The following is a 23,574-nucleotide window of genomic DNA, read 5'->3' on the forward strand; positions in this document are numbered from 1 at the left end:
ACAATGTGGTTGGATTAACGAGAATCTTATCTTTAAAATGGGATATAATAGTTGTATGTTTCAGGAATTTGAATTATGAGATTTCTGATGTTTTGAATTTGGCGCCCTGCTATTTCACTGGCTGTTGAATAGTGTGTCCCGCAGGTTAAAAGCATGTTTGAGGGCTCTCCATAGTGATTTCAGTCTACGCAAATGGAGCTCCCTTTGTATCATGTTCCAAACAAATTAAGCCGCACAAAAGTATGTAGAACTACGTAGAGAGCTACGCAAACGAAGCGCCGTCCGATCTGTTGCGGATCCGTTTGCGTAGACGTCGCAGAGCGCTTTACTGGTCACACTGGAATCTTTACGGTAAATTTGAGCTAAGTCCACAAACACTCTCTCAGCGCATGACATTCCGTTGCTAATGTAAATTGAAACGTCGATGTATATACTGTACTATGTAAATCTTGTAGTGGTGCCTCTGCTTACAACTCTCTTCAATCAGAACACTCTAAGTTTCATACACAAAAGAGGCAGTTTGATTTATTGTAGCTAAGCTTACCACAGCTAGGGCCTTGACTTTTCTGATTAGGGGAGTGTGTTTGTGTTGTACCCTACCATAGCTGGGACGTTGACAGTTCTGATCAGGTCACTCTCTGGACCTTTGGACATGTCAGACTGAAACACATAGGTCTTAGTGTTGACAGCTGACACTTTGGTTCCATTCTCCAGGAAAGTCACTCGCTCCATTGGACGAAACTCCCTGAGCAAGGAAACATTACAAAAACACAGTGAGTGATGGCAAGAGCGATGAAGAATGTGCTGAAGACAAAGATATGTCTGTTGAGGGCAAGCCAGATAAGATGTTATGATAAAAGTGTAAGGAAACATTAGCCTGGTCCTAGATCTGTTTGTGTTACCATGCCAGTTGTTGGCAAAAGATCTAATCTGACTGGTCAAAAAGACAAATAACAGGGTAATAGATCAGAATTGGGCTGCCTGTGTAAACGCAGCCATAGAGACCAAGGCCTAGTGCTGACTTGATCGCCTCAGTGATAACCGTCTTATCGGGACTAGGGTTCATGCTGCCAAGAGAGAGGTCAACAAGCCTCCTATCCTAAGCTGAGTTCATTCACAGTGTAACATATTTAGCACAAAACCCCCTGATCCTGTTAAGTTAGCACATGACATGATGTCACCAGTTACGGCAATATCAGCTGAGTTCCTTCCTATTTATTGACAACAACTATCACATGACAACTGTCAGAACAGATAAATATATATATATATATTTTTTTTTTATGACTTAGGATGTGGTCATCTTTTCCTCCGACTGCATCTCATCTAATAGCCTGTGACAGTTTTTACTCATTGTCAATGAATTGCTCCACATCTCACCTGTATGTGTAAGGTCCGACCTCTAGAACGGCAGGCCGCTCTCCCTTCAGTACCTCTGCCGGGTTGGTCACGTTAAAGAAGTAGAACTGCATGTAGACTGGGGGAGGTGGATTTTCCCACACATCAAATGCATGTGTGCCATTCCTGAGCACAATCTCCTAAGGGTTCAACGTGCACTGGTTAGTAAACACATAATTAGATCAAGTACTTGTGACCACAAAAGCCAATATGAAAGCTTGAATCCCATGACAGATGATTGAACCAGGTAGCTGACGTGAACAGTAGTAGTAGCCAAGTTAAAACATTTGTTTGTCCGCCTAACTACAACATAGCATACAGTATCAGTCAAAAGCTTGGACACCTACTCATTCAAGGGTTTTTCTTTATTTTTACTATTTTCTACATTGCAGAATAATAGTGAAGATTCTGAATTTTTTTTGCCACCCTTTGCCTTGATGACAGCTTTGCACATTCTTTGGTATTTTCTCAACCAGCATCACCTGAAACACTTTGACAACAGTCTTAAAGGAGTTGCCACATATGCTGAGCACTTGTTGGCTGCTTTTCCTTCACCCTGCGGCCCAACTCATCCCAAACCATCTCAATTCGGGTTGAGGTTGGGTGATTGTGGAGGCCAGGTCATCTGATGCAGCACTCCATCACTCTCCTTCTTGGTCAAATAGCCCTTACACATCCTGGAGGTGTGTTGGGTCATTGTCCTGTTGAAAATCAAATGATAGTCCCACTAAGTGCAAACCAGATAACATTCTGCAGTGAAACGCCATCCTGTGTGAATTGAATTCTAAACAAATCAGACAGTGTCACCATCACACCTCCTCCTCCATGCTTCACGGCAGAAACCACATCATCCGGTCACCTACTCTGCGTCTCACGAAGACACGGCAGTTGGAACCAAAGATCTCCAATTTGGACTCCAGAGCAAAGGACAAATTTCCACCAGTCTAATGTCCGTTGCTCGTGTTTCTTGTCCCAAGCAAGTCTCTTCTTCTTATTGGTGTCCTTTAAGTAGTGGTTTCTTTGCAGCAATTTGACCATGAAGGCCTGATTCACACAGTCTCCTCTGAACAGTTGATGTTGAGATGTGTCTGTTACTTGAACTCTAAAGCATTTATTTGGGCTGCAATTTCTGAGGCTGGTAACTCTAATGAACTGATTCTCTGCAGCAGAGGTAACTCTGGGTCTTCCATTTCTGTAGCAATCCTCATGAGACAGTTTCATCATAGCGCTTGATGGTTTTTGCGACTGCACTTGAAGAAACTTGAAAGTTCTTGAAATTTTCCGGATTGCCTGACCTTCATGTCTTAAAGTTATGATGGACTGTCATTTCTCTCTGCTTATTTGAGCTGTTCTTGACATAATATGGTATTTTACCAAATAGGGCTATCTTCTGTATACCACCCCTACCTTGTCACAACACAACTGATTGGCTCAAACGCATTAAGGAGTAAAGAAATTACACAAGTTAACATGGCACACCTGTTAATTTAAATGTATTCCAGGTGACTACCTCATGAAGCTGGTTGAGAGAATGCCATGGGTGTGCAAAGCTGTCATCAAGACAAAGGGTGGCTGCTGTGAAGAATCTCAGATATAAAATATATTTTGATTTGTTTAATACTTTGTTGGTTACTACATGATTCCATATGTGTTATTTCATAGTTTTGATGTCTTCACTATTATTCTACAATGTAGAAAATAGTAAAAATAAAGAAAAACCCTGGAATGAGTAGGTGTGTCCAAACTTTTGACTGGTACTGTATATTGAAACAACATTGATATTTTGATTGGCTATGTATGTCAATGCATTCAATTCAGACAAAAATTGCTTGTCAAGTTCACAGTGATTAAAAAAAAACAATCGGGCTAAGCTTACTGTAAACAAAGTATTTTAACGTTAGTAGGCTACAACGAGTTAGCTAAGTATTTTAACGTTAGTAGGCTACAACGAGTTAGCTAGCAAGCAAGTTTAAACTGCCAAACTACGTTACTGTTAGCTGAACTCTAACGCGATCTCTAGTTAGATTAGATTACTGGACGTTAAAATATAATATACAATTAGCCTCTATTTAGCTAGTTGGTTGGACAATCAAGTTGGCCTGCTAACTAGCTAGCCGTTGGCTAGCATTAACGTTACCTTTTTTATCTTCGCGTTGAGGATATTTTGAAACACCTGCGAAAGCACCAGAACTATGCCTGCAATCAAAGTTAGAATAGAAATCACTCCCGTACTGTAAATACAACACGATTTAACTGACATGATTGATCAATTTCAAGTGAAACGATTATGTCCAACGCTAGCCAGATATATTTTTCGTTGGCTAACCACTTCTTCTTCTTTAACTGTGTATTGGTGGATTGCAACCAACTGAAAGGTGGAGACACCACCACCTACCGTTCTGGAGTGTGAATTCATTCCACCAGTAGTTCCCAACCAGGGGTACGCAGACCACTGGGGGGTGCCGGGCATATCAACAGGGGTACTTGAGAAGACATGAATCCATAAGCCTACTGGTAAAATGCACATGTACTCCAGGCAGAGAAAACTTCAGTTAGTGATACAGTAACTGAAAAAGGTTTGGAGCCACTGCCTATGGGTTCATAGCTTTAACCCCCGCATCTCACACACACACACACCAACTGATTAATGGACTGCTGAATGCATTTTTTAAATTTTTCTCTTGCTTTGTTTGCTCTTTTCCATATTATGTCTATCTCTAATAATCTCCCCAGGAAAGGGCTGAAAATAGCCCATATTAATATATTTAGCCTTGGAAATAAGGTTCATGAAATCAATAACTTGCTAACATCAGATAACATTCATATACTAGCCATTTCTGAGTCTCACCTAAATAATTACTTTGCTAAAGCAGTAGCAATACAAGGATATAACATCTATAGAAGAGACAGGCATGTTTATGAGGGAGGTGTTGCTGTATACTGTAGATTGAGTAGTTGTAAAGATGGGGAGAGGTCTGTCTCTAATAAAGAGGTGTTCTGCTTTTTTGACACCACACTCCACAAAGCAAGTCCTACAGGCTCTAGTTTTATCTTATCTTGATTATTGTCCAGTCATGTGGTGAAGTGCTGCAAAGAAAGAATTATTTAAGCTGCAGCTGGCCCAGAAGAGAGTGACACATCTTGCTCTTCATTGTAATCAGAGGGCTAACATTAATACTACTCGTGCCAGTCTCTATTGGCTAAGAGTTGAGGAAAGACTGACTGTGTCACTTCTTGTTTTTTATTTTAAAAAAACTATGTGTTGGAAATTCCAATTTTTTTGCATAGTCAACTCTTTTCACAGTCCCCAGGTCAAGAACAAATTCAGGAAATGTACAGTATTACACAGAGTCATGAGTGCATGGAACTCCCTTCCATCTTATATTGCGCAAGTGAACAGCAAACCTGCTATCAAAAAACAAATAAAGCAACACCTCACGGCACAACGCATCTCCCCTATGTGACCTACTTGTTGTGTGTATGTACTGATATTTATGTGTAACTGATATATGCGCGCGCACACACACACACACACACACACACACACACACACACACACACACACACACATAGTTTTTAAATGTATGTAAATTCTTTGCCACATTTTCTTTTGTCTCTATTGTCTTTTTTCTTATGTGTCGAACCCCAGGAAAGACTAGCTGTCGCCATGGGGATCCTAATAAATCTAAAAATCGAAATTGCACTGACACAAAAAGGAAAGGGACAGAGGACGGGGAAAAGGGAAGAAACATTTCTCTACCAACTAACCCTACACCCATTAAAACTCACCACTATAGATACTAACCCTACACCCATTAAATCTCACCACTATAGATACTAACCCTACACCCATTAAACCTCAGCACTATAGATACTAACCCGACACCGATTAAAACCTCAGCACTATACCAACTAACCCTACACCCATTAAATCTCACCACTATAGATACTAACCCGACACCGATTAAAACCTCACCACTATACCAACTAATCCTACACCCATTAAAACTCACCACTATAGATACTAACCCTACACCGATTAAAACCTCAGCACTATACCAACTAACCCTACACCCATTAAAACCTCAGCACTATACCAACTAATCCTACACCCATTAAAACCTCAGCACTATACCAAATAACCCTACACCCATTAAAACCTCAGCACTATACCAACTAACCCTACACCCATTAAAACCTCAGCACTATACCAACTAACCCTAGACCCATTAAAACCTCATAACTATACCAAATAACCCTACACCCATTAAAACCTCCCTACCAACTAACCCTACACCCATTAAAACCTCAGCACTATACCAACTAACCCTACACCCATTAAAACCTCAGCACTATACCAACTAACCCTACACCCATTAAAACCTCAGCACTATACCAACTAACCCTGCACCCATTAAAACCCCACCACTATACCAACTAACCCTGCACCCATTAAAACCTCAGCACTATACCAACTAACCCTACACCCATTAAAACTCACCACTATACCAACTAACCCTACACCCATTAAAACCTCAGCACTATACCAACTAACCCTACACCCATTAAAACCCCACCACTATACCAACTAACCCTACACCCATTAAAACCTCAGCACTATACCAACTAACCCTACACCCATTAAAACCCCACCACTATACCAACTAACCCTACACCCATTAAAACCCCACCACTACTTGGCCCTATCTGATCCTGGGATGACGGGACACTATTGTTCAACACACCTTGTGACTCTTCTGCAATAAAATCTTGTACACCCAAGTACTTCTCTGCAGCTGCCACCACAACATTTATTTTCTGTGATTTACATTCCATTTCTGCGGTACAATTGATAACCATGGCTATGAACGCTGCGAAACTAACCTTACTGAAGCACATTATCACTCTCTATTGGCCTCAGCCTAGTTACAGGGAGCCTCTTAGGATCCTTCACCCTGGACGCATCTTTCTCTACTACTCTCTGCACTGCCTTCAACATAACTTTTCCCACAGATTCTACACATTCCTTTGTCTCATGCCATCCTGCACACTTCTCACATCTAGGAATCTTCTTCCTACACGATGGTGCACTTGCTAACCACTGCCAGTCACTTTTTGTTTTGAGTACTCATTTTAAAGAATACCCGTGTGAAGTTAGCCACAATAAGGATTAGCCACAACAGTGGAATTTGCGGTTCACCTTCAAAATAAAAGTTCCCCCCATTGAAACGGATCCAAGCGGATCCAAATAGTGGAATAATGCCATATCAGTGCTGCTGAAGTTTGAGAAGGTTTCGTCTGGAAAAGTACAGATAGGATTCCTTAGTTTCTATGTCAGAGAATTTGTCCCATCCCCATTGCGGTGTTTTAAATTCCAAAGAATAGGACATGTAGCTGTTCAATGCAAATGAAAGAAAAGATGTTCCAAGTGTGAAGGGGAACATTATGGTGAATGTTGGTGCATTGTGAAGGTTAGGTTTTGTAGTTGTGGGTAGTGCAGCATTTAGGTAGATGCCAGGTACAGGGAGGCTAGAGAGGCTCAGAGATATAGGATCAGTCATGATGTATCATATGTAGAGGCTGGAAGACTGATTGGGGAAACTACTTTGCAGACTGATGGAGCTTCCATGGCTACTCCTGTACTCATTTTATGTATTTACCCTTTATTTAACTCGGCAAGTCAGTTAAGAACACATTCTTATTTACTATGACGGCCTACCAGGGAACAGTGGGTTAACTGTCAGTCTACCGGGGAACAGTGGGTTAACTGTCAGTCTACCAGGGAACAGTGGGTTAACTGTCAGTCTACCGGGGAACAGTGGGTTAACTGTCAGTCTACCGGGGAACAGTGGGTTAACTGTCAGTCTACCGGGGAACAGTGGGTTAACTGTCAGTCTACCGGGGAACACTGGGTTAACTGTCAGTCTACCAGGGAACAGTGGGTTAACTGTCAGTCTACCGGGGAACAGTGGGTTAACTGTCAGTCTACCAGGGAACACTGGGTTAACTGTCAGCCTACCAGGGAACAGTGGGTTAACTGTCAGCCTACCAGGGAACAGTGGGTTAACTGTCAGCCTACCAGGGAACAGTGGGTTAACTGTCAGCCTACCAGGGAACAGTGGGTTAACTGTCAGCCTACCAGGGAACAGTGGGTTAACTGGCTTGTTTAGTAGTGCATCTGCTGTTCCTGTTAGGGATTTATCCAGGTTTTTTAAAATTAAATGTTCTTAGTAGTACAGAATTAGGCAGACCATGATTGATTGCACACTCCAGCACAGTAGGTTGCGGCATATCATAGAAGGTCGGAACCTGGTGTAAATCAGTGACGCTTCGCAACACGTCAAACCAATGAAATGCCTTGCTTAGGCGGAGCTCCAAAATTGCTCAGCAGATTTGTGCCATAGGAGCAACAGAGGACTAAACAAAACTACCACTGGTGACAAACCATTTTAGAATGTTTGCAGCAGGCTGGTTTTCAAACCATTTTAGAATGTTTGCAGCACGCTGGTTTTCACAACATTTCTTTGTTGTTTCTAAATGAGCTAAAGCTGCAGCAAGAGGGGAAAAATGGTCTACAATGCTGACTATATCAATATTTTAAATGTTGATTTTTCTGAAGTGATATTTGGCTGCAAAGGCTAGCATGAGGGACAAGTAGCTAGCCACAATGAGGTTTGTTTTGAGAAAAGTCAGCTAATGTTGTAAGCTACCTAGATATAACTAATTAGCTAGTTACTAACTAGTTCACTTTCTCTCACAATTTTAAAGCCAACCATTTAAAAAAAATTAAAACAGAATATTATTGACCTAAAAAGGTTAGCTGTGTTAGCTCAGTCGCTAACTTTTCCAGGGTCAGTGATACTGTACATAGAGCAACCATGTACTGTCTATCTATGGGAAAAACTGCAATAATTTTGCAAGCAACGTTGCTAAAATGAATTAAATTAAATGAACCTCAAAATGTTACCTGTAATGATCATCTCCTGTAGCCTAATTGTCATCTCCTTATTTTCATAGCCCATCTGTAAATAGCCCACCCAATCTACCTACCTCATCCCCATATTATTTTTATTTACTTTTCTGCTCTTTTGCACACCAGTATTTCTACTTGCACATCACCATCTGCTCATCTATCACTCCAGTAAAAATAAAGAAAAACCCTGGAATGAGTAGGTATGTCCAAAATGTTGACTGGTACTGTGTGTGTATATATATATATATGCAATGCTCTATATATATATATATAGCATTGCAGACCTTGTGGACTATTCTGCATACAGTCAGTTCACTTACACCACACAAATCTCCTGTTTCACAATTTAAAGTTCCAGATGCCAAAAACCTCAAGGTGATCAGTAGGGAAGGAGGGATGGGCCTTCCCCGAAGAAGTCAGATGAAAGCCTTGGCTCAAGCAAACAAATATCAGCTGCATTTTCTTTGTACATATGGAAATGGTCACAGAAATTGATTTAAGCAAAATCATTCAGTGGGTTGCTCCTGTCTATAACCGCCCTTCTGCCTGGCCTTGGTGGTGCTCTTTGATCGTCATTGAAATAGTTCAGGTAATCCATTTTCCTCCATTGTCAAGGTCAACCTGGGGACCTACAGTGGGGGGGGAAAGTATTTGATCCCCTGCTGATTTTGTACATTTGCCCACTGACAAAGAAATGATCAGTCTATAATTTTAATAGTAGGTTTATTTGAACAGTGAGAGACAGAATAACAACAAAAAAAATCCAGAAAAACGCATGTCAAAAATGTTATAAAATGATTTGCATTTTAATGAGGGAAATAAGTATTTGACCCCTCTGTAAAACATGACTTAGTACTTGGTGACAAAACCGTTGTTGGCAATCACAGAGGTCAGACGTTTCTTGTAGTTGACCACCAGGTTTGCACACATCTCAGGAGGGATTTTGTCCCACTCCTCTTTGCAGATCTTCTCCAAGTCATTAAGGTTTCGAGGCTGACGTTTGGCAACTCGAACCTTCAGCTCCCTCCACAGATTTTCTATGGGATTAAGGTCTGGAGACTGGCTAGGCCACTCCAGGACCTTAATGTGCTTCTTCTTGAGCCACTTCTTTGTTGCCTTGGCCGTGTGTTTTGGGTCATTGTCATGCTGGAATACCCATCCACGACCCATTTTCAATGCCCTGGCTGAGGGAAGGAGGTTTTCACCCAAGATTTGACAGTACATGGCCCTGTCCATCGTCCCTTTGATGCGGTGAAGTTGTCCTGTCCCCTTAGCAGAAAAACACCCCCAAAGCATAATGTTTCCACCTCCATGTTTGACGGTGCAGATGGTGTTCTTGGGGTCATAGGCAGCATTCCTCCTCCTCCAAACACGGCGAGTTGAGTTGATGTCAAAGAGCTCCACTTTGGTCACATCTTACCACAACACTTTCACCAGTTGTCCTCTGAGTCATTCAGATGTTCATTGGCAGACTTCAGACAGGCCTGTATATTTATTCTTGAGCAGGGGGACCTTGCGGGCACTGCAGGATTTCAGTTCTTCACAGCGTAGTGTGTTGCCAATTGTTTTCTTGGTGACTATGGTCCCAGCTGCATTGAGATAATTGACAAGATCCTCCCGTGTAGTTCTGGGCTGATTCCTCACCATTCTCATGATGATTGCAACGCCACGAGGTAAGATCTTGCATGGAGCCCCAGGCCGAGGGATATTGACAGTTCTTTTGTGTTTCTTCCATTTGCGAATAATCGCACCAAATGTTGTCACCTTCTCACCAAGCTGCTTGGCGATGGTCTTGTAGCCCATTCCAGCCTTATGTAGGTCTACAATCTTGTCCCTGACATCCTTGGAGAGCTCTTTGGTCTTGGCCATGGTGGAGAGTTTGGAATCTGATTGATTGATTGCTTCTGTGGACAGGTGTCTTTTTTACAGGTAACAAGCGGAGATTAGGAGCACTCCCTTTAAGAGTGTGCTCCTAATCTCAGCTCGTTACCTGTATAAAAGACACCTGGGAGCCAGAAATCTTTCTGATTGAGAGGGGGTCAAATACTTATTTACCTCATTAAAATGCAAATCAATTTATAACATTTTTGACATGCGTTTTTCTGGATATTTTTGTTGTTATTCTGTCTCTCACTGTTCAAATAAACCTACTATTAAAATTATAGACTGATCCTTTTTTTATCAGTGGGCAAACGTACAAAATCAGCAGGGGATCAAATACTCCCCCCCCCCCCCCCCCCCCACTGTATATCTGTTAATTTGAAGTTAAACCTGACTCAGGCCAGGTTTAATTTAATCCTTAATTTAGATCTAAATTAACTCGTCCTGAAATCGGACTTTTGAAATCTAGACTAGGGAAAATCTGAGAGTCTATTTTAAACCATGTCTGAGTAATGCAATTTCAATTAGTCCAGTTTAAAAGTGCAATTTAGTCTAGGATTAGGCTTAATCTGTGTCCACAAAACTGACCCTTAGTCTCTTGGGACATTCATTAGGATGCCGATCTTCATCTGCAAACAGACTTTCACAGCTTTCCATGAGGACAGAAAACATCACAAAGAAACAGGCTGTACTGAAAGTAGACAGCACTGAATATTATCTCTCTGACCTAGGATTTTACTGTTTATTGTCAAATTAATCAATTATTGTATTTATAAATTATGTAACATCATTCCAACATTGTTTAACTTTATGTAGTCCAAATATGGCATTATTCCAATATTTGTATATTTTAGATCAGTTTTAACCTGTTTACCCACCCCTGTGAGGCCACGCACGACTCCAAATCCATCATCAAGTTTGCTGGCGATAGGAGAGTGGTAGGACTGATCACCAACGGCGATGAGACAGCCTACAAGGAGGTCAGAGACCTGGCAGTGTGGTGTCAGGACAACAACCTCTCCCTCAACGTCAGCAAGACCAAGGAGCTGATCGTGGAGTAGAGGAAAAGAGCGGCAGAACGCCCCCATCCACGTCGACGGGGCTGCAGTAGAGAGGGTCAACAACTACCAAGTTCCTTGGTGTCAACATCATTGATGTTAATGTGTGTCGGCCCCCAGATTGAACTATCGTGGCTAGTATAACACAGGCGCAAATAATACTTTTCTGAACGAGATGTACAACTGCAACGCATGCACAGACTCCACCATCGATTGACTGGAAAATAAGATTAGATTTAAAGTGGCTAATTTACTCAAGAGTAATAACAAAGTGTCCTAATTTGAAGAGTATATCGATTACAACAACAGTCTGTTTTTTGTTTTTTTTTACAGACTCTGTCCCTGCCGACGCTAAACGTCAATAATGACCCATCGAGATTCATTTGGATTATGCCAGAGTGATATCAAACACAAAACTACCGGTAAACAGAAAAACATTTAACATTTAAGTCATTTAGCAGACGCTCTTATCCAGAGCGACTTACAAATTGGTGCATTCACCTTATGATATCCAGTGGAACAACCACTTTACAATAGTACATCTAAAAACGATTGGCTTTTAATCACATGATGATACTGACGCAATATTAAACAAATTACGTATTCAGGTATGAATGTGGACACTGGTTTCTGGTCAATGATTTATCCTTGATACATTTTTATATATTTGTTTTACAGTTCAGTAGCCTATTATGGCCAAATACATAGATTGTGGGACTTACCCCTTTATTGCACTAGATGGCAGAAGATTCGTACATTTCATTGACAGTATGAGTAATGCTGACATGCTGGAAAGGAACGAGTTGTCAATTGTGAGTATTGAAATAAATGGCCATGTCAAATAATAAGATCCCAATTATACTGGATTATTCATGATCAAGGCCCATACCACCCACACACTAATAATGCAATTTTACATAGCCTAGGGCCCTAGGCCTAAGTGTGAGCCAGTCCACTATAATACAAAAAAGGCATCCATTTCCATACAACATGACCAATGTAAGCACACAATCATTAAAATATTGGTTTAACTATTTTCAAGGTGTGTCTGTCTGCAATTAATTGTATTGTTGTTTGTTTGATCCATGTTGTATCATTTTGGTTTAACATACAGGCTAATTGAGGAGGCGCTTGAGTGAAAGAAATGTGCAATCTTTTGATTGGATTGCCTCCCTTAATCAACGCCCAGGACCCAGTTTGGGAAACCCTGCCCTAGGCTGCGTTTACACAGTGAACCCAATTCTGATTTTTTTAATTTTTTTAAATACACTAATTGGTCTTTTGACAAATCACATTAGATCTTTTCACGTCAGATATTTTTCAGGGCTGATCTTATTGGTCAAAAGTCAAACAACTCAAAAAAAATAAATAATTTAAAAATCAGAATTGCAACGCCTGTGTAAACGCTGCCCATGATTCGAATCAGCCAATTGTCAGCAGGCTCACCTGATTGCAGATCCGAGATGTGTTTGTGTGTCGCAATAAGAGGTCATTTGGAACACGCGTAGAGAAGAACACACACGCGCTTGTTGGTATTCGCGTGTTTAATATCCGATCGCGTTGCTTTTACCTGGCTCTCTCTTATCGATGACCTAAGCTGCAGAAATGACCATCAAGAAAAGTAAAACCGTCGCGTTTGAAAGCGGTGCTGGGGATTTAACTGCGTTGTATTGTATGAGTGATTGGATGATTGCAGTGGTTCTCGCTATTATTGCCATGATGTCTGTATGGGCTGCACTGATCATATACAGATCTATACAGAGACTGAAAGGTCCGAGAAGAAGGGTTGAAGATGAAACTGGAAAGGAGACTACAAACGAAGAAGCGCCCCTCTCTTGTGTCGAGTCAACAGGTAAATCAGCATTTTTATTTAATCTTCCCATTTTCACTGATCGGTTATGATTTGAATTAAGACAAATAAGCAACCATTCGTGTGAGATTATCCTGGTCGTTATGTTTTTCGGTAGCTTCTTTTGAAAGACCCTCCATGATGCTAGAATACAGCCATGCCTACAAACACACGTGTGCGCAGGTCTCCTAGAACTGAGTGCGCATGAGACTGAACTAAAGGGATGGTTCACCCAAATTACATTGGATTACTTTTTTTAGTCTTTTATTTAACTAAGCAAGTCAGTTAAGAACAAATTCTTATTTACAATGACGGCCTAGTAACAGTGGGTTAACTGTCTTGTTCAGGGGCAGAACGACAGTTTTGTACCTTGTCAGCTCGGATTCGATCCAGCAACCTTTCAGTTACTAGTCCAACCCTCTAACCACTAGGTTACCTTGTAAGGAGTCCATGGACACGATGTGATAGCAATCCATGCTTTGGTTCAGTGTCCCTGGCACTTTTAGCATTTGTGGCACAAATCCCATTCATGTCGTGTTGGTTACTTAGTATTTTCGAATCATGTACAAATCATCTTTAAGCTTCAATCAATTTCAGATTATTTTGGGTGATTTGGACTGGACATGTGGGAAAAATGCTAATGGTCATATGACTTGAATGGGCTTTGTGCCACATGGGATTGTTAGATGTGTATGTGTCGTCCTAATAAAATGCTCTACAAATGCTACAGTGTTAGCATGTGGAAACGGTGTCCGGGAAACTAAACCAAAGCGTTAAATCGGTAATGTCATACACTGACCGTTTACAGGGTAAGAGAACCAATGTGTTATCTGGGTGAACTATACCTTTTTGGGATTAAAAAATGTGAAGTCTTGTACCCCATCAGAATCAAAAATATTAATTTAGCTGTGGCGAAGCCTGCCAGCAGCCTACCAAAGGTTGTACCATTTGCATTAAAACGTATAACGCATCTCTCTATACCAAACTTTTCACTAGTTATCCGTATTACCGGAAACTCATTTTATTCTTTCCAACTATTTCTATAGTGTATTTGCGGGTGCCACAAAAATACAACTGCAACAGAACATTAGCCATATTCACTGACAGCTCTCTGGTGCCCTGTTGACGTTTCTCCACTCCACATGGAAATCACCAACACGTCATTTCACACCCCAGTTCCTGACACTGTCTTAGTAGCCTGCTTCATTCTTCAGAGGTGGAAGATAAACAAAGGTTTTCACAACTGCCAGAAGTTTGGTAACATATGCAGCAAAGGCATAGTAAATGAACTCACTTTTTTTTACTGAGTTAATTTATATGGGTCGGCCTGGGAGGGCATAGGGCCCAGCCAATGGAGCCGGGCCCAGCCAATCAGAATGAGTTGTCCCCCACAAGGGCTTTATTTCAGACATAAATACTGGTGTTTCATCAGCTGTCTGGGTGGTCTCAGGCGATCCCATAGAAGCTAGATGTGGAGGTTGTTCCACGTGGTCTGTGGTTGAGGCCGGTTGGACCTAATGCCAAATTCTTCAAAACATTGGAGGCCGATTTATGATGGGGGGAAATGTACATTAAATTCTCTGACAGATCTGGTTGACATTCCTGCGGTCAGCATGCCAATTGCACGCTCAATCAACTTGAGATCTGTGGCGTGACACAACTGCACATTTTAGTGGCTTTTTATTGTCCCCAGCACAAGGTGCACCTGTGTAATGATAATGCTGTTTAATCAGTTTTTTTTTTTATGCCACCTGTCGGGTGGATGGATTTATCATGGCAAGGGAGAAATGCCCACTAACATGGATGTAAGCACATTTGAGTTGCTTTTTGTGCATATGTGAAAATTCTGGGATTTTATTTCCTGCACATATGTGAACAACACTTTACATATTGTGTTTTTTTGTTTAGTGTGTGTGTGTATATACACATGTTTCATGCTGAAACCCTGATATTAAACACTAATGGTATTCACTAAGTTGATTAATAATATTATAAATATTCACTTACCTTTGATCTTCATCAGAATGCACTCCCAGGTCCACAAATGTTTGATAAAGTCCATAATTTATGTCCAAATACCTCATTTGCGCGTTCAGTAAGCTACTCAATGTAGGAAGCGTGCTGAAAATGTCAAGACAAAGTCAAGAGTTTTTATGTTCGTTGAAACATGTCAAACGTTGTATAGCATCAATCTTTAGGGCCTTAACATAACTTCAATAATATTCCAACCAGATGATTCCAATGTCTTAAACTGTTATGGAACACAGCTACCTCCTCACGTGAATGCGCGCCAATGAACGCATGTCATTTTCTGAGTCACCAACTTCCCGGCCTTCTTGTTCATGCTCGGTTCACTGCAAAAGCCTGAAACAAGGTTCTAAAGACTGTTGACATCTAGTGGAAGCCTTAGGAAGTGCAAAATGAACCCTAAGTCACTGTTAGATAGGCAATGACTTGAAAAGACTACAAGCATCAGATTTCCCACTTCCTGTTTTTTTTTTTTTCTCAGGTTTTTGCCTGCAATATGAGTTCTGTTATACTCAGACATCATTCAAACAGTTTTAGAAACTTCAGTGTTTTCTATCCAAATCTACTAATAATATGCACATATTTGACTCTGGGCCTAAGTATTAGGCAGTTTACTCTGGGCACGCTTTTCATCCCAAATTGAAAATACTTCCCCCTATACCTTGACAGGTTAAATCTCCAAGCTGTTTCCCCAAACCATCGTTAATAAACTTGCACTTAAACGCTTATTTACCGACTTCCTCGGACCACTTGTGAACAGCTAATTGAGTAGTTCATTTCTGCATCACTTTACACGCGTATCTCGGCTAAACATAGAATCAAGATGTTTCTGACTGCATAACTTCGTTCTAAAGTTAACTACAAATAAAAGTTGCCAATGTCTGCAATTGTTACACAATCGAAGGATTCAAAATATGCTTCAAATTAAAAACCAAGATGAATACATTATAGGCTACATAGTCCAAATGAAATCAATTTGATCATTCAACTGGGGGATAAAAAGATTTGAATTCATTCACATTTTGACAGCACCCCTTTTTATTTTATGTGTATGTATATATATAAAATTGTTTTTGAACAAAACCATCCATACATATTTGCCCATTGTAAAAGTCACTGAGCACTTATTGGACCTGAATGCCAAAACGTTAGGTCAACTTTGAGCACCTTTATCTCTGTGTTGCATACCCAACCATACCGTGAGGCATGTCTTCAACAATGGAAACATAATCGGTTGAGTTGCGGGTCGTTCCGGTGACTGGCAAACGAAACGACCCTGAATCACTGTCAGCCTACACTGTAAATAGTTTTTCCTGTCAACAAATGCGTATCTATAATCTCTAAACACTATCGGTTGTCAAATATTAAATGATTATTTGAAAGCAAAGGGACAAGTCTGACTAAACTTGTGTCTGAACCACACCGCATTCCTGGGTAAATCCATATGAATTCAACCACTTTTTGGTTTCCTTTTGGTTTAAATAACTTTCCATACGTGGAAGTGGTCAGTGACTCATGGTATGGTGGAGTATGTAAAACGTTAGGTCAACTTTGAGCCCATGACTGTTCGGGTCCAAAGTCCCTTCCTGAGCACTTCTAAAATGGGCAAATATGTACGGAAGGTTTTGTTAACAGTCAAAAGGGGTGCTGTCTAAAAGTGATTTGAATTCAAATAGATTTACCCTTTCGCTGTGTCAATGGTGCTAGATTACGTTATAGGCCACGCACCGCAGGAGAGACTTCCTAATGTCATTCCACTGCTTAACACAGCAGGATTGTGGTTTAGACCACAGTTGGATTCCAACGTTTGACAGCGATGGACGTGTTTTACCTAACGACTGACAAGTAGTGTTCCTAGAGATTATATATAAACTTGCATTTTACTTTGTTGACAGTGGGAACTGTAATGTAAGGTTCTGTTTAGCCACCAGAATGACCCGCAACTAAACTCCGCAAGAAGAAACATCCTCTCATTGTCAACGGTTTTATTTTCAGGAAACTTAACATGTGTAAATATTTGTATGAAGATAACAAGATTCAACAACTGAGACATAAACTGAACAAGTTCCACAGACATGTGACTAACAGAAATGGAATAATGTGTCCCTGAAGAAAGGGGGGGGGGGGTCAAAGTCAAAAGTAACAGTCAGTATCTGGTGTGGCCACCAGCTGCATTAAGTACTGCTGTGCATCTCCTCATGGACTGTACCAGATTTGCCAGTTCTTGCTGTGAGATGTTACCCAACTCTTCCACCAAGGCACCTGCAAGTTCCCGGACATTTCTGGGGGGAATGGCCCTAGCCCTCACCCTCCGATCCAACAGGTCCCAGATGTGCTTAACGGGATTGAGATCCGGGCTCTTCGCTGGCCATGGCAGAACACTGACATTCCTGTCTTGCAGGAAATCACATACAGAACGAGCAGTATGGCTGGTGGCATTGTCATGCTGGAGGGTCATGTCAGGATGAGCCTGCAGGAAGGGTACCACATGCAGGAGGAGGATGTCTTCCCTGTGACGCACAGCGTTGAAATTGCCTACAATGACAAGCTCAGTCCGACAATGCTGTGACACTGCCCCAGACCATGACGGACCCTCCACCTCCAAATCGATCCCGCTCCAGAGTACATGCCTCGGTGTAACGCTCATTCCTTTGACGATAAACGCGAATCCGACCATCACCCCTGGGGAGACAAAACCGCGACTCGTCAGTGAAGAGCACTTTTTGCCAGTCCTGTCTGGTCCAGCAACGGTGGGTTTGTGCCCATAGGTGACGTTGTTGCTGGTGATGTCTGGTGAGGACCTGCCTTACAACAGGCCTACAAGCCCTCAGTCCAGCCTCTCTCAGCCTATTGCGGACAGTCTGAGCACTGATGGAGGGATTGTGCGTTCCTGGTGTAACTCGGGCAGTTGTTACCATCCTGTACCTGTCCAGCAGGTGTGACGTTTGGATGTACCGATCCTGTGCAGGTGTTACACGTGGTCTGCCACTGCGACGATGATCAGCTGTCCGTCCTGTCTCCCTGTAGTGCTGTCTTAGGCGTCTCACAGTACAGATATTGCAATATATTGCCCTGGCCACATCTGCAGTCCTCATGCCTCCTTGCAGCATGCCTAAGGCACGTTCACGCAGATGAGCAGGGACCCTGAGCAACTTTCTTTTGGTGTTTTTCAGTGTCAGTAGAAAGGCCTCTTTAGTGTCCTATGTCTTCACAGGTGCATGTTCACTAATTTGTTTCTGGTTCATTGAACAAGCATGGAAAACAGTGTTTAAACCCTTTACAATGAAGATCTGAAGTTCAATTAAAAAAAAATATGAATTGTCTGCAAGAAAAAGGGACGTTTCTTTTTTGACTGAGTTTAGGATTTCCTCTTTCTACTAGAATATATCCTATTTTGGGTCGCAGCTATATCGGCGCATGCTCCAATAATGCACTTAAAGTTCTCTCTACGTGGTGTTTTGGGAAACTCATGCGAGTTCGGCTGTTTTTAGGAACCATGCATCACTTAAGTTCCATCGGGAAACCAGGCCCAAATGTAGTTAGGCAGCTTGTTAGAGAATAGAACCTCTAATATATTTAATTACTAGAGGGGCGATGCCATAAACCCTCAATCCCAGAATGGTATGATAAGGGCAGCCATTTTGTTCAGGGAGAAATCCAAACCAGTCTAATTGGGATGAATGGCAGAGGTGTAGTCAGGGCTATTCAAATCTGACCTGTGTAGCCAGTTTCATTGCTGGCGTTCTTAATGGCATTATAATGGGGGACTAATTCAGACCTGGGACACCAGTTCGGATAGAAAACCAGTAGTGGCCCTCCAGGCTTTGATTTTTGAAGACCCCTGGATAGGTGGTATAAATAAAACAAAATAAGGCCTGTGTGTGTATCAGAAGTGTAATATAATTGTCAGCCTAAAATAATGTCTTAAACTAATTATATGTGGGTTTTATACCACTTTTCTGCAATATAATATATTGAAGGCCATCTCTCTGACCCTAAACGTCTCTTGGAAGCTGAGTTATTACACTGAAATATTAACTCAACATGTAAAGTGTGTTTCATGAGCTGAAATATATATATATATAAAAGATTATCCGTATGCACAGAGCTTAATTAAATTTTGCGTACATTTGTTTACATTCCTGTTAGTGAGCACTTCTCCTTTGCCAAGATAATCCATCCAGCTGACAGGTGTGGCATATCAAGAAGTCATTACATCATGATCATTACACATGTTCACCTTGTGTTGGGGACAAAAGGCCACTCAAATGCCACATGTCTCAAGATTTGAGGGAGCGTGCAGTTGGCATGCTGACTGCAGGAATGTCCACCAGAGCTGTTGCTAGAACTCAAAGTTAATTTCTCTACCATAAGCCTCCAATGTCGTTTTAGAGAATTTGGCAGTACGTCCAACCGGCGTCGTGTGGGCGAGAGGTTTGACAACTTTGTGAACAGTGCCCCATGCTGGGGTTATGGTATGGGCAGGCATAAGCTATGGACAACCAACACTTATATTTTTTCAAATGCAATTTGAATGCAGAGATGCCATGAGATCCTGAGGCCCGTTGTCATGTCATTCCTCCACCGCCATCAAGTCAATGTTTCAGCATGATAACGCACGGCCCCATGTCGCAAGGATCTGTACACAATTCCTGGAAGCTAACAATATCCTAGTTCTTCATGGCCTGCATACTCACCAGACATGTCACCTGTTGTTCATGTTTGGGATGCGCTGGATCGACGTGTACAACTTGTTCCAGTTACCGCTAATATCCAGCAACTTCACACAGCCATTGAAGAGGAGTGGGACAACATTCAACAGCCTGATCCACTCTGAAGGAAATGTCTCCCTGCATGCGGGTTACACCCGATACTGACTTGTTTTCTGATCCACACCCCTACTTTAAAAAAAAAAAATTAAGGCATCTGTGACCAACCGATGCATGTCTGTATTCCCAGGCATGTGAACTTTGTAGATTAGGGCCTAATACATTTTATTTGAATTGATTTCCTTATGAACTCATTCAAATCTTAAATTGTTTATTCAGTATAGATACATTATCAGTACTTGTTGCATTTACAACTTGTCTAAGTATCGTCAACTGATTTTTGCAACCAGTGTATGACTGGACTGACTGCCTTGTTTGGAATGTTCATTTTTAAAATGATCATTCCTCACTGGTTGGTTAGCACATAATCTTCCACTTCGTTGTTCGACGTGATCTTATCACAGCACTGGTTGACCAACTCCCTGACAAATGGCTGACCTATTTTTAATACTGTCCTGTAGGTTCCTGTCATTATAGTATTTCCTAATTTGATGGGTGTTTTTTAGAATGTGAGGATGTAGACTGATCCCTCATTTTGCATTTGCTTCTATTCTAGAGGAAACTGAGGTGGTTCCAGAGGCACTGGAGAGCTGGGATGGAGAGGGATGGAAGAGGGAGCCCATGGTACGGATTCCAACAATCGATGATGTAGAACCCATTGAGGGTATCCCAACAACCAATAAGGATCTACAAACCATTAGACAGAGAAGAACGACCAGGAAGAGCGACGGTCCTTATGCTGAGTTTCATCTCTGCTCTCCACCTGAAGAGCACAGAGGCTTATGTCATCAATATGAAGGCCTATGTCAGGTCTGTGGAGGCTCGTGTCAGGATGACACACGGTCTCGGCCTGACAATACCCTGGATAAGGAGGAACAGGCTACCAGTCACCATTTCCTCAGTGACATAAACAGTCAATCTGGACAGAGTAAGGCTACAGACGTGTATAATCCAGAAGAGGAGGGTTTGAAGGAAGTTGAACTGAGGAATGATTGTCAACGTCAGCGCACCGATGAGTCTGTGGCTAGCCATCCGCTTACCTTTGCCAACGAGCCTCAGGAAGCTCCAGAAGAAATCAATCTCCCTGACATGTTGACTGACTCTGATCTACAAGAACCTGACCAACTGTCTGTTACTGAGATCCAGGAAGTAAAATGCCCAGGTGCTGTCATGATGACTGACCATGTGGAGGTGGTCTATGAGAAGACTAGAACCATGGAGGATGACATGGAATCGATGGTTGAGGATCTCTACAGTCACTTCCCGCAAGTGGATGATCGTTCAGCAGGTTTCGAATATTGTGACGTGGCAAATGCATGGGTGGCGAAAAGAGACGATCTTGATAACCGTGGAAACGGTCGGCAACTGGCTCAAAGCTGGAATACAACAGGGATTGACCCTACAGAGAGGATGACGAGCAACCCTCAGGAGCTGTTTGACCAACAGCCAGACAGTCTCTGCAGTGATCCCGACAGAGACGGTGTTCTTCATGACAACGAGATAGAAGGGTTAAGCAGGGAGCCGACGGAAGCGCCAGACACCAATGTGGTTTCCGAGCGGAAGGGAGAGGGGGTTAATAAGAGCATGGACACACGGGTAGAGGGCAGTTGTCAGGAAGTTGAAATAAACATCATGGAAGCCACTATGGACTACAATGAATGGATGACTGTAAGTGTCACGGATGCAGAGGGTAACGCTGACACTCCCTGGGTGAGGATAAGCCACTCGTCCGTCGACTGCTCTGCCGAGGTGGAGCGTCATCCCACAGAAACGCAGCACAATGCAGACGATTCAACAATGACTGACACACCCACATCAAAGGTCAAAGAAACTGAAACCACACTTGTATCACTAGATGGAGACCTGCAGGAGAGTAAAATAGCAGCTGTGCTTCCTATCGAACCCCATGCAGTACAGGTGAGGTTCTGTATCCACTATCACACCCTGTCTCCCTGGCAGGAGCTGGCTGTGACGGGGAATCAACCGGAACTGGGCAGCTGGAAGGGCTTTGTTCCGCTGGAGAGGGGCCAGGACGGGTTCTGGGCCAGCTGGGTTGCCCTTCCTGCAGAAAAACTGGTGGAGTGGAAGTTCGTGCTGGTGGAGAATGGTGAAATCCAACGCTGGGAGGAAAGTGAGAATAGACACCTGGAAACGGGTCATGGAGGTGGAGCGGTGAACCTCAACAGGTGGTGGGGCTTCCTCTGAGTGAGCAACCAGTGGGAGGAGTGAATGGCGCTAGTGGTCGTTCTCTTTACTAGTATACTTCTTAGAATGCCTCTAATCTATTCTAAGTGGTGTTGGCAGTGTGGCTCTCGCATTGGAAGAGGACTGACTGGCGTAAAGGGTCGATCATAGAGGACTTGGCTGCGTCCCAATTGTTGTTACCCTTCATCCTGTGCACCAATTCACTTTTTTTTTTCTTGCATTTTAAAAAGCAGTTTCCAACATATTCCTTACCTGAACCAAGTGCGTGTACACTTTGGGTAAAGGGGTGTTAATCCCCAGTATCTAATCAGGGCTCTGGTCCTTTATGTACTGCATTATAGCAACACAACTATTACTCAAGTTGCACGTCTTAAGTGAATGAGGTAATGAGAAGGTAGAGTTGGATGAGTGTCAATATAGAATGGCGCCTGGATATTGTCCAGAGGATGATGAGGATGATGAGGATGATGATGATGATGATTCACTACTTTCAATAGAGCAGCTCTGCACTACTTTGGGCTTCTATACCAGCATTATTTGTGCTGTGGCAGTATAGCAATAATCACAGCAATAAGTGTTATCCAGGTATTTTACATGTTTTACTGCAGTTACTCAGATTGTCTTTGTGATTTGTGAAATGGGCTGTTTATATTTCCAGAAATAGAATACTCGTAACCATCAACCGATATAGGTCAGTGAATTGTTATTATGCAAATACTGTGATGCTGGAATTTTAAATGTCATATCTCTACATCTGATCTTAGCTTCTTGAATTATATTTGTCTATTATCCACACCAAGTCCCTTAACCTTTTTGATAATACATTTATCAGTGTTCATAAATGTTTTGACATGTTAACTCACTTTGGTTTAGTTTATTTAGATTATATCACAATTGATGGTGTATTGGTTATAATCTTTTAATAATATACTGTCTTATGATTGCAATGTGGTTAATGTACCACTATTGAATGTTTAGCTTAAGTAGTGTTCTGTCCTATTACCCAATAAACAAACATATTTTCCTGGAATGCAGTACTTCCTTGACTCTCATTCTTAGTGTTGGCATCCCAAAGTATTTCCAGGCTCATCTGAAAGCCTGTTACAATGGATTTGGGATGAGGCCATTATAAACTGGGTGGTTTGGGTCCCGTATGTTATTGGCTGAAGGGGCTTTTCAGCTGTGTATATCAGACAATATACCTAGAGTATGATGCAAAAATACTTTGGTAAGTTCATAGTAGCAATTAGGATTGGTGAGGTGGGGGTTAAGATGTATTGGCCAACATACCACATCCCCTTGGGCTGTATTGCCTAATTATATACTGTTTTTTTTATATATGTGAACACCTTG

General features: G+C 42.0%; 2 protein-coding genes across 2 annotated transcripts in view; one reads left to right on the plus strand and one right to left on the minus strand.

Annotated features, from left to right (window-relative positions):
• The window catches only part of scarb2c (scavenger receptor class B, member 2c), a 47,524-nt gene extending 43,761 nt beyond the window's left edge, over nucleotides 1-3,763 (minus strand). Inside the window, exons 1-3 of the mRNA XM_029692431.1 lie at nucleotides 3,536-3,763; nucleotides 1,381-1,538; nucleotides 601-745 (exon numbers count right to left, since the gene is read on the minus strand). Of these exons, the coding sequence (XP_029548291.1) occupies nucleotides 601-745; nucleotides 1,381-1,538; nucleotides 3,536-3,658 (426 nt within the window). The 5' untranslated portion in view covers nucleotides 3,659-3,763. The remainder of the gene's footprint in view (nucleotides 1-600; nucleotides 746-1,380; nucleotides 1,539-3,535) is intronic.
• A 9,039-nt stretch (nucleotides 3,764-12,802) lies between these two features.
• On the plus strand, nucleotides 12,803-23,251 carry stbd1 (starch binding domain 1). The gene is made up of 2 exons (XM_029692433.1): nucleotides 12,803-13,162; nucleotides 20,573-23,251. Exons 1-2 carry the CDS (start codon nucleotides 12,916-12,918, stop codon nucleotides 22,219-22,221), a joined length of 1,896 nt encoding a protein of 631 aa, XP_029548293.1. The 5' UTR covers nucleotides 12,803-12,915; the 3' UTR covers nucleotides 22,222-23,251.
• The last annotated feature ends 323 nt before the right edge of the window (nucleotides 23,252-23,574 follow it).

This window comes from Salmo trutta, chromosome 15 (genome assembly GCF_901001165.1).
Source record: "Salmo trutta chromosome 15, fSalTru1.1, whole genome shotgun sequence".
Classification (NCBI taxonomy): domain Eukaryota; kingdom Metazoa; phylum Chordata; class Actinopteri; order Salmoniformes; family Salmonidae; genus Salmo; species Salmo trutta.